Here is a 12,683-nt window from a genome sequence, read left to right on the forward strand (position 1 = left end):
CGGACAAGCAAAATTTCGGGGTGGCTCCATCCGTTTTCATCCGCTCCAGACAATGGACAAATTGGGCGAACAATGAAATCACAGTGGACGGATGCTCGATGGATATGGAGCGTATGAAACACGTATGCCAATAGTACACAACGGATACATAACGTTTTCCAACGGATGGCAAGATTCTTTTCCGTTTTAGATCCTCTCTGCATCCGTAAGTGCAGTGGGACGTACCAGGCCTTTGGACCAAGCTTTAAAAGGGCTTGCGCAAGTTCACCACCCAACGCGTACAACAAACACACACAATAGATACGTGGATTAACCTCTGACTCAGGGAGTCGTCAATAGCAAAAGAATCCCCCACACTCATCGATGCATATACTCCTTTTGTTTCTTAGCAACGTTGCTGTGTAGTGAAAATTCGGTGAAAGCTAGCAAGATTTGCATAGGAAATTAAGTAAAATGAAATGAATACATTTTCATTTTGCCACCTACCAGATAAAAATATTGAGTCAGCCCTTTGCTGCGAAAATGCTGCTTTTTGTTGTTGTTGTTGCTGTTGTTTGTTTATTTGTTTTGGGGGCAATATCATGTCCATCTCATTTGACCTAAACGTTTTAATTTTGTTGTAGAAACCGTATAGAATGGTAGTAATGGATAACGAATTTGTGATTTTATTTTCATATGCGGAATAACACAGATTACACCGACCCCCTAATAATATTGGTTATAAATTTTGCTGACTATGAAATCTCACTCGACACAGGTATGGTAAATGGTTTCTAATCAATATTGGTCCATCCTTTTGAGCTATCAAATGAAAAAAAGAGCACCTACAATGGGCAGCTAGGACCAATTCTTAATATGCAGCTCAAATTCAACAATCCTTATAATGAATTATTTGTATTAATAATCAGGGGCCGCAGAAGCGGGGGGGGGGGGGCTTTAGCCCCCCTACTTTTTTCCAAAACCGTGTACAAAAACGTAAAAATGACCATATATGATTGTGATTTTTTGCCTGGTCAGCCCCCCCCCCCCCACTTTGAAAACCGTACCGCGGCCCCTGATAATGTTGCGTTAATATCTTTGTAAAGCGCTTTGAAACCCTTGTTAACTGCGCTTTATAAATACGTATTATTATTACTATTCGACATTGCCAATATTTTTATCCTAGACTTTATGAAGTTTCATTCATTATAGCTTTTTTCATGACAAATGGTTATTGGACCAAATGGTTGTTAGACGAAATGTATGGAATGGCATTAGACTAAATGAAAGTATACCATGTGGTGAGTGGACGAGTTGGCAATTTACCATTTCAGGAAGGACCCGAATGTAGAGGATCGGACTTAAATTTAGGTGAAGAGAACAACAACAACAACAACAAAGAAAAATCCCTTTCTTTAAACTCAAAATTACCATCCCAATCCAGATCCCCCTTCCATTTTCAGTGTTCCTCTGAATTATATTTCTTTAGCTTTTTTTAATTTTTGTTCAATATTCTATGTTTCTCAGTACCGGTAACTCATTGTCTATCTATAATTTGATACTTCATGGTATTGCGTATATCAAGGGAACTTATTTACAGGGCCATTTTGCCTTATTCTAGTTTCCCTCTTTTCATTTTCAACTACTAAGTTTTGTATGTTCTACCCTTTATTTTTGAATGAAAGGCTTTGTAATGACAATAATCTTTTTAGATGTATTTTCATTTGTATCTATTTGTATATAATTGCATTCATTATATTACATTGTAATGACCTGTTTTTTGTGAATTTGAAATAAATAAACAAAGAACAACAACAATTATTTTCCCTCCCCATTCGGTCGCTCTCTCCCCCTCGCTCTTCCTCTATTCATGCACTTTCTTTCTCGATTGGATCACCCTATCGCCTCATTGATCTTCTGCATATCGTTCTTTTTTCCTTCCGATCTCTTTTTTACGAACTCTCACTCTAAATATACGAGAAAAATGCATATTTTTTCTTCTAAATAACAACATCAACAACAAACGCACAAAACATCAGACATGCATTCAAATTGACGTCAACCAGTCAGCGCTACGTGGTATCAGGTTAAGCGATGAGTGGTCAATTTGAATGCATACTTATCGCAGAAACAATCTCACACTAATAGTTTGTAACGTCAATTAAACACAAAATAAATGTTCGAGCATTGAATTTGTCAAGAACGTGTTTTCACTAATTGATAAACAAACGATGTTGTCACACAACATGTCAAGCAATACTCACAAAATACAATCGATGAGTAACAATAATATAGTCATCTTAAAATTCATTCAGAGTAATATATAAGTCTCTTTGATTGCCAAAATCAATTAAGTCTCAAAGTTCGTAACAACATTGAACCCTAACAGGATCCTCCCGAAGACCAAGCCTCGTATGACGTTGAAAGCATGGACGGTGGCGATGATGACTTGGAGTATGATGGATACAGGACACTAGGACTGATCCCATGAGCGAGACGATACCCTGCTGCATCACTGGTGGTGGTCGATGAACTCAGGGATGATGTCATCGGATTGGAGAACATCGGGCTCGGGATGGTGAGGGGTATCCTCTCTGCTACACTCGGGCGATAGGTCGCAGGAACAGTCGTAGGCAGGCAGTACGGATGACTTGTTGGCATATGAGGTGGAGTGATCAAGGCAGCACTGACTGGATGATGAGTTGATACAGTGAGAGGATGAACCCCAGAGAACATGGCTAGGTGTGACTTGGTGATCATGTCAGGATGAGGAGAATATGCCATCGGGATGTAACCGGGATGGATCGGGCCAGGAATCACCGATGGATAGGCGTAAGGAGAATAACTGGCTGATCGAGCTCGGCGACGAGCTAATTGACGTCTCCTGTAATCACCTTTGGCGAAGTCCTCCAGGTTGGCAGGATGGATGGCCCAGAAATGTCCTCTGCCATCTCCGCTTCGTCCAGCCTTGATGAAACACTCGTTGAGGGAGAGATTGTGACGAATACTGTTCCTCCAGCTCCGTTCGTTATCCTTGAAGAATGGAAAGTGTTTCATGATGTATTCATAAATGTCACACAGCAATAGACGCTTCTCCTGTGAGTTGATGATAGCCATAGCAATCAGAGCAATGTATGAATGAGGAGGTTTCTTGGCTGATGGTGGGCTATCGCAGATTGATGAAGCCCCTGAGCTGGTGTTATCTGATGGACTCAGAGCTCCAATGCTGCTTTCAGGGCTAGAAGATCTGTCATCAGACTGTTCTTCTCGATGAGCTAAAACTTTCATCTTAGGATGATATCGCACATCTGGACTGAAACGGCTTGGCTTGCAGTCACTCTGAGCGAGATTGTCAATACTGAACAAAGTCATGATGAATTACTAGATTGAGAAGCGGTTGATATGTTGTCGGGAGCCTGGTCAAAATGGAAATGTCCCTTCGTACAGGGTATCACTTCTTCTTATAGGCCCAACTTCACCTCCTCGCGTCAATCAACCTCCGAATGTGAATGATCGTCTTATAATGCACTGTATTCATGTCCATGATGAGGACATCATTGAGCATTGTTGACAAACAATACTCCCATTCGGTCAGTGTTGAAGCACCACTGCCAGTCATGACCTAGACAATGACCTTTAGCCTTTCACCCTGACCATGGAATGCCAATCACCTTGCAGAGTGACGTACGTTTGAATAGGCGGGGCTTAATTCCGGCACGCGCTATTGTCATTGGTCTAAATATTGGACAACTCCGCAGCGAGTCAAAAGAGTTTCTTATCATAGTTTAATCTTTGGGGGAGATCCTCATACTAACTAGCTTTCTTGGAGTATAGTCGAGAGGGCAAACTTCGGAGAAAAGATGATACTACTCGACAATGATGAGGGCGCTGATAATCCCTGTCTATCATTGTACGCATATGTATTCGCCTCAAGGAACGTCCTCATGTAAGAACAATCTATTCCATCAATGAGTACTACTTAAATGATGAACTTCTATTCAGTTGGGATGGTGAACATGCTGTGTTTTAGAGGGTTCTGGCAATACAATTGCTGGTTAATAATTATACTAAGAGAAAACGGATTTGTCGATCTCCATCTCCATGAGAGAAGTAGATTAACATTGGCTAATTTGCGTGTCTGGCGGATGATAATATGTGGCTTGAGAAAACGGTGGACGAAGTTGAGTTTGTTTAGGTTAATGCTCTGTTGTACAATAAAATATCATATACGTATATAATAACTATCGACAACGAAGACTTCGTTATCAATATATTAATTTCGATTAAATCCGACGCAGAGAGAAATCAAGAAGGCTCTACATTTTTTTAAATTCCCTTTTTAAGTTATTGTTTCGAGTATCGGATCTACTTTAAATAATCGCATGAACTTTTTCCCTATAATTTTTAAGATGATTTGTAAGTACAATGTATTCTATGTACTTGTACTAGAATACGGTTTAGAAACATTACACACTTGGCATGCCTGAGGCCAGTGATGCATTCTTAACCAATTATTGCTCTTTTTTAAGGTTAATATGACATCAGGTGGCAGTCTAAATCCCATCCCATCAATTGATACTCTTGAAAACCAACTTTCTTTCACGGTGGACCTTTCTGCTTGAAATTTTCACATAAACGATCAAAATGAAAAAATATATATATACTGGAATTCAGGCATAGATTTTAAACTGGCTTTATTTTGTGAACTTAATCCCGGTCGTTTGTGTCGCTGAATTATAAATTCACACCCTCTTTCAAAATAATGTAAATAATTTACACCTTAATATATTATTCATGTTGGACGATGCAGACTTTGATTTTAATTTATTTCTGCATTCACATCAGAGATATACAATATATACAGAGGTAACAAATATATAAAAAAATAACGATAATGTGCTCGTAAAATAAGCAATGAAAATAAATAAAATAACATATTGTTCATTTAACGAAATTACAATTTAAAGCAGGAGACCGCCATCGTGAGCATTTCATAACACATTGCATTACATAAAATGTAAATCATTGGGAAAAAGATGAAAACAAATATCCTTTCGAAAACATCTATTAATTGCATCGTTACACTAATATCTAAGCCTTAAAGCTGCCGTCACATTTCCCCTAAGGCGACCGTACATACGGTGAGTCGAAAACACCCGTTTAAACTTTATGTACCATGCAGCTACATAATATGAATGGTAAGGTGGTTTGAGTAACATTAGACGAAACGGCTGTTTTCGACTCGCCGTACGGCTACAGCATTATTTTCAGCTCTACAAATTCGAAGTACGGTTAAGTTCATAGGTATACTGATGGGAATGCCAAAGCTGGTTGGTCACACAAGTGAAAATGATTCCATACTGATCAAGAATATGCCATTCAAAATAACGTATTGGCTTTGACCGATCTGGCTACCGTTTCGTTGGTGTGACTGTAACAAAAACATTGTTTTCAGTTTAGGTAATAAACACTTCCATAGAAATACGTTCACTCTCTGAGCTGACTGACAGCTGAACGACTCTATTGTTTCAATATGGCGGATTAAGCAGCTATTCATTAACACTCTTATGAATACCCCAGTTTCTTGAAAATGACACTTGATGAATGAATAGCGTAATAATACTCTTAAATGGCGATTAACTTGTAATTTCAAGGGATGAAGCACAGTATGACAAAGGCGTGTTAATTTGTAGAGGGGTGATTAGGATTAGTCAACTAAACGTTCGCTCATTCAGATCACAATCTATGAAGACCCACACACACACACACCCTACAGCATATCGCTTTAAATATTTGCTGCGCATTGAAATACAGGATGACACAAAGTGATTGAAGTATTGTTATATTTTATTTTCACATAAACCAATTATCCCAGTAAAATTGATAGGAGTGATAGTAATACATATTATATTTTCGAAAGTGACAACAAGAAATTAATTATTTCTAGTGATACATAATACTAAATCGACATTCCAACGGCATCCATACGCGTAATCATTTCAATACACTTGAATAAACGTAATATTTGTGATTTGTCCCTCTTTATTTTTTTCAAAATATGATAAAATTGACACTGACAACTCTGATAAGTGCAACGTGGACAATAGTCATATTCTCGATCACTACACTCTCAAAAAGATTGAGTAAAAAATTACCCAATATTGGGTAAAAAGGGAACGATCATCATTTTTTCTTTCATATTGGATAAAAAATAAAATGCAAGTTGAAAGGGCAAATTTCAACGCAACAATGCGTTAAGTTTAGGAAGTATTTGGTATCATTTTACCCAGCAAGCATGTTCCCATTTTACCCAATATTGGGTAAACTGTTTTGTGAGTGTAAGCTAGGTCTTAATTATAAGAAGTTCTTATCTTTAACGATGTGATATTGTGGTTTCTGATGAGTAGTGCCCCGTAATTTATTAGTAATTATTTATTCCTGGTGTTAGTCATTAGCGATGATCCCATTGAGGGCTCTGCTCCTCTTGAATTTCCATTTTTGTGCCACAACTTATATTCGGGAGGGCCGTCACATCCCCTTGCCTTGCTTCACCTAAAAAGGACCCCCCCCCCCCCGGAAAACAAATTCGCGGTGCATATACTGTTAAGATACACTAATTTTATTCAAAGACACTCTCTTCCATTCATATTTCAACTGATAAGTGTTAGACGAAAATTCTGACGTTTCATCCTCGTTACTCTACACATTTTATTTCCATTCCCCTTTTTCTGGCTTATATTAGTAATTCTTAGAGATATCTATAGTATTCCATACTGATCATGCTGATTACGTCTTTTCAAGGTGTTGTTGCCACCACGCATCATCACATATAAAAAAAATTAATCAATCGCTTTGGTCTCTCGCACACAAAATGTGCAAGGGTTGTCGAACCGAATTGATGGGGGATATCCTGCCTATACCGTTTATCCGCTTTCATTTGTGTGGTGCTAAAAAGACAGCAATAAATGGGGTAGATCATGGATTTACCAAACGTTGGGCAAAGGAAAGCATTTTCATATTGAAAATATATAACAAAAAAGAATTGTCTTACCATTTCACGCAGCGCATTTCCCGTTAAAAACATTTTTACAAGTAGAAAAAGGGGCAAGGTGGGGGGAATTAAGGCCCGCTCAGCCCCATAGGCGTATCTAGGGGGCCTGAGCCCCCCCCCCCCCATTGGCGGAGAAAAAAGGGCGAAAAGAAAGAAAGGAAAGAGAGGTTTAAAAAAAGAAGAGGGAAAAAAGAGAGAAGGAATACGAGTGAGTAAAATAAGGTAAGGAAAAGACTTCGAAAATACAAACAAAAATATATGCTATCGATATAAATTTTTCGCTCGCGCTTCGCGCTCGTATTGCATGTTCGATGAGATACATATCTTGCTCAATAGACTGATATGAAGCTTAAAATTTCAATTCTGTAAGTTAATATAAAAAACATTCCCAATCGAACATCGAGCTTTCATTAATTTGCTTGATTTGCGAATTGATTTTTTTAAAAGTGCTTTGTAAAATATCCGTTTTATGGTCTTCGTATCAACATTTTCAGCTCGCGCTGGGCGCTCGCATTATTTGATTTGTCAAGTACCTATTATCTTCGTGTATTCCATAAATTTATCAAATTATCCCTTTTCAGGTCCGATTGTCAAAACCTATCAGCTAGCGTTGCACTCTTGCGTTTTGCTTGGTGAGTTAAACCTCTATATTAATTCTATAACAAACTACTTAAAAATCCCCTTTTCATGATAGTTTATCAAAAATTTCGGCTCGCGAATTGCGCTCGCATTAATTGTTAAAAATATATTAACCCATGCATCCTATTCATAATTACAAAAGTGCTCAAATCATACAGTGTTGAAAAGGCAACCAAAATGTACGTGAGATAATGAAAGAATAAAAAATTAAAATTATTCGTAAAATTTTGAGCGTAATGTCGAGCAAACGGTAAAACTATACATGCATATTCGTCGCTAACTAGAATTCCATCCCACAATGCATTGCTGTATCGCAATCGAGAACCCGTTAAGCCACGTATTTTATTTTATGTTTATTTTACGATTCAATTAAACTTTCTGGCACAAGCATGGGTAAACCTTTAGTTCCGAAACAGTTTATACCACTGGTGGATCCAGGAGGACACAGCCGGCCCGTGCCCCCCCCCCCTTTGAGAAGCAAAATTAAAATCTGTAAATGTAAACATGCCGTTGAAACATAAGTGTGCCCCCCCCCCCCCCTCCCTTTGAACGTGAAGACCTTTTTTTGCCTGTTAATTTTTTTCTGGGACGAAATCTCCTTCATTTTTGGTTGAAAACCTTTTTTCTTTTTTTTTTTGCTTGTCAAATTCTTCCTCGGAAAAATGTGCCCCCCTTTTTTTAAATCCTGGATCCGCCCCTGGTTGATACCATTGGATACTTAGAAAATTAATCATGTATTACATAAGGTTTGTGTCACCCTAAAATATCGTTATGCATGTCATGTATTCAGAAATGGAAACACAACCCAGATAAAAAAGTAACTATCCATAAAAGGACCAGGTAATGTTTTAAAAAAATACAGAGAAAGAAATAGATAACATCCTCAGAGGTATAAAAGATGGAAATACTGGAATGTGTATTGAATTATTTTGATAAAATAAAAGTTATGCACATTATTTACATATTTACACAATCAGATATAAGACAATCAATAAAATAACGTAAAAATATTGATTTAGACAAATTATGTTAATTATGGATTAAGTCACCCTTAAATATATCCTTATGCATGCAATAGATTTAGAGAAAAGAATTGTAGGCAATGCTGGAATGTGCATCGAATGATTTTGAAAGAAATAATCTTTATGCACAATATACAGTGCGTCCCACAAAAGGAAACCCGTTCTTAGAGATAGATTTAACAATTATTAAATTTGATACTCAAGGCAAGAGTGGAATCGCATCTCGAATTTGAAACCAACAGCTAAGCAAATCGTTCACGTATGACAGATTACAAACAAAAAATATTGAGGCATATCAGAAACAATTTGCGCAGAAACTCACGTGTGAATCTGAATCCAGCCTCATTTCAGGAAAAGAAATGCTAATGAGCCAATCGTCGAATTAGCAATCTTGTCCCATTTCTCTGCGCAACCTGGTTTTGACATTAAAATTTCTAACTTGTGTCTTGCTCATTAGGTATCGAAATAAAGAAGTATGTTAATGAAATATCAGAATGTATTTGTCTTTGAAGTATATATATATATATATATATATATATATATATATATATATATATATATATATATATATATATATATACATACATATATATATATATATATATATACATATACACACACACACATACACATATGTTTTTATTTACAGAATGAAGTTCAAGACAATAAAAAACATAAGAATAAGTATTAGACCTAATGTAGTGTTCTTCCAATAAAGCACCTTTATGCATTAACTTAATAAAAACATAAAGGATTTATACAAGAGATAAGATAAGTACTGTTCATTCAAAGGACATCCAATAGCTAATTAGTAGGCAATACTGGCATATTCATTGAATGATTTCGACAGAAATAATCTTTATTCACAATATATACACATTTGAACAATAAAACACAACAATAAATAAAACACTCAGATGAAAGGCATTTCTAAATTCGCGAAGTAATCCCATAATACAACAGCACACTTAGCTCTATCATTTAGAAAAAAAATCTTTCTCGTAAGATCATCATCTCCTTCCTCCTTCTATTCCTTCGCCTCATCTTCCCCTTCCATTTCATCCTCCTTTTCCTTAATTATCTACTCCGCCTCCTCTTCATCCAAATCCTCCATCTTTCTATTCATATCATCTCCACGTTCGTCATTTCCTCTTCACCAAAATATAGTTTAGATCAAGGGATGTTCCGTTTCGCATATTGCAATATTTCGTTAATATCTTCTCAGTATACAGATAAAGATGTATCCAGAAAAAAATGGGTACACCTATACACGTGTACACGTGCAAAAACTAAATAAACTTTCTATAGGGCAGTGTCGTATCCCAGTGCGTTATTTAATTCTAACATAACCATTTCAAGTCGATCCATGTCGTCATCTGCATGGAAATTGCCATTCGTCGCACCGTTGACTTCTGGCGTAGATGTTAGGATGAGCGAGCCTGACCACTTTCCTAAAACCTGATGATTTATGCAAACAAAGAGAAACATATCAAGAGAAATAGTATTATCACTTTACCGTTATCTCGCGCCCGGTTATCGTATAGCACATATCACTAACCAATATTGCGTTATGAATCTGTTATATTAGATCCAAGAATTTCCTAAAAAGAATAAGCTAAATGATGTAGAAATTTCTTCAACACAAATAATCGTTCTTTAATGAAACCTTAGACCCTAAGGCCCATATATTGAAGTCGGGTTTAATTTAAATTCCGGTCTAAATTTGTGGTATAACTATGGAAAGCCCATCAAGACACAAATATCTAACAGTACAGGTTGGATTTATCAGCTCACCCGTTACTCAGATCGTTCATAACCGTCTGGGAACGATAACTGAATCAGTTTTCTGCACTATTCTGGCATGATGAAAGAGTAAAGTGAAAATAAGAATAATACAATTTTCACACAATTTTGGACAGTTTTGGCTTCCCATAATTTAATAGATAGTTACACCGTATGTATCCGAAGTTCAACAGGACTTCAGAATTCCACCCAATATGTTCTCAAAGTTAGTGGTGGCAAATGCAATATACAATGAGCGTTGGTAATTTCAGGAATATCCAGACAATTAAGAAAATACAGTACAATAGGCCTGAAATAAAATATGATAACTTTCACAATTTTTGGCACATCTTAATGCTGTTCAATGCTACTGACACACCATAGAAACCGACTCCAAACCGACCGATGGTTAGTCTTTGGAAATAACGTCAAAACAAGTTCAGTCGGTCTGCAGTAAGATTCGGCACTGTGACTGCAATGTCATGAGAGAGTTAGATACTGCTATAGTATTTACTGGGACAATTACTGGGAGTGTCGTGGTTTAGTGGTTATGTATCTCGTCTCTCAATTAGAGGGGGTGGGTTCGAATCTCACCCACGGCGCGTTTTCCTTCAGCAATAAATTTATCCACATCGTGCTGCACTCAACCCAGGTGAGGTGAATGGGTACCCGGTAGGATTGATTCCTGCACCAAGCGCCTTTAGCAGCTGGAGCTACAGCCGGGGTAATATACAGTGCGCCATTGAATAGGAAACTAGATAATCGGCGATTTATAAATGCTATATATCTTTATAATAATTGGTTTCATGAAACGCTACCTTCTTTTTCTCGATGATGACATGATGAGCATCTATCGACCCATGGGTCATGGCGCATGCGTGGATCATGTCAAGTACACATCGCAGTTCTTTCCTCACACACTGAACGTCGTCGACCGTAAGATGGAGTTTTTTAGATCCGATAAGACTGAGGGCATCAGCCAAGATAAAACGATCAGACTGCGGTGTGTTCATCGGAATAGATCTCGTTGAATCTATATTTAGAGAAAATATATCAAAACCAAGCGGAAATGTCATAATTCCGAAATCATGAGTAAGTTTTATGAACAACAATTTATCCAGATCTGTTTTGACCGTATAGGTGAGCGGTAACAAACGTTCAGCGAGAGGGCCTAGGAATTTGGAGGTATGATCTGTATATATATTTCTTTCTCCGAGTCTTATTTTATTATGGCAGAATATCAGTCCGTCTGTGCACCGCTCCGTACTGCGGAACGAATCTTGCTAACACTCAAGACAAATTGCCATTCTTTGGTGATCGGATTGGCACAATCGTTTTGGTAGGCTGAGAAGCCCTATTTTGATATTTAACATATAGAACAAAATCGAGAGACATCTTGGCCACTTACATGAAGGGCGTGCAGATTTATGGGTTTCGTTAATGAAATATCTGTACTTTCAGGAGAAATATCGGTTTTACAGATATGATACATTCACACCAACAAAACCGACCTATGCTGACCGACGAAAGGCTTTGTTATTTCGAATGGCATATGCCATCGGTCGTTTAGGAGTGGGCTTCGTTGGTGTGCCTGCAGTATCCTCCATCTCTCACCTCTATCTCCTGACAAACTGTTTCCTAAACCGTTTTTGTTCCCGCCTCTCACGAAAGTCCCTGTACTTCCGCTTCCTCTACTGCTGCTGCCTGGCGAGAAAAACGACGATCTTGTACGGAAGGATTCCAACCTGGTCTTGACGTCCACCGTCGAGATGGTATAGAGGTATGGGTTGATTGAGGAGTTGATTGGCAGGACAAAGACGGCAATCCAGGCATAGACTGAAGGTGGAATTATAGCATAGTTCGAGAGAGACACAAAGGCGAGTATGACGATGGGCAACCAGCAACAGATGTCCGTGGCCACGATGACTGCAGTTCGGACTGCCAGTGTAAACTGTAAGAAAAAGACAGATTCAGAAACAGATTGGAGGATGATAAATCTTACATTATTTGCCGCTATAATTATAAACTTTTTTAACATCAGACTATCATTGGACGTGAAAATAAAGCAGAGCCCTTACATTTTTCTCAGTTCAGGCACAATGATTTGTAACCTATTCGTGTCATTATCATCGAAGTACAACTATCAACAATACCTTGTTAGAGTAACACTCACATGTTTTCCTTTTAAGGGGTCCTAAACCACTTATTCC

General features: G+C 37.8%; 2 protein-coding genes across 2 annotated transcripts in view; both read right to left on the reverse strand.

Moving 5' to 3' along the window:
* Positions 1 to 2,166: 2,166 nt before the first annotated feature.
* LOC129269044 (forkhead box protein fkh-2-like) lies at positions 2,167 to 4,614 on the reverse strand. The gene has a single exon (XM_054906495.2). It carries the CDS (start codon positions 3,349 to 3,351, stop codon positions 2,362 to 2,364), a length of 990 nt encoding a protein of 329 aa, XP_054762470.2. The 5' UTR covers positions 3,352 to 4,614; the 3' UTR covers positions 2,167 to 2,361.
* A 4,912-nt stretch (positions 4,615 to 9,526) lies between these two features.
* The window catches only part of LOC129269692 (uncharacterized), an 89,871-nt gene continuing 86,714 nt past the window's right edge, over positions 9,527 to 12,683 (reverse strand). The window contains exons 47-49 of the mRNA XM_064105229.1: positions 12,088 to 12,424; positions 11,292 to 11,506; positions 9,527 to 10,149 (exon numbers count right to left, since the gene is read on the reverse strand). Coding sequence (XP_063961299.1) covers positions 9,994 to 10,149; positions 11,292 to 11,506; positions 12,088 to 12,424 — 708 coding nt within the window. The 3' untranslated portion in view covers positions 9,527 to 9,993. The remainder of the gene's footprint in view (positions 10,150 to 11,291; positions 11,507 to 12,087; positions 12,425 to 12,683) is intronic.

Source organism: Lytechinus pictus, chromosome 10, assembly GCF_037042905.1.
Source record: "Lytechinus pictus isolate F3 Inbred chromosome 10, Lp3.0, whole genome shotgun sequence".
Lineage (NCBI taxonomy): Eukaryota > Metazoa > Echinodermata > Echinoidea > Temnopleuroida > Toxopneustidae > Lytechinus > Lytechinus pictus.

Bases quoted from the DNA above. Each gene is read 5' to 3' on its own strand.
- LOC129269044 (XM_054906495.2), bottom strand. From the start codon at position 3,351: ATGACTTTGTTCAGTATTGACAATCTCGCTCAGAGTGACTGCAAGCCA.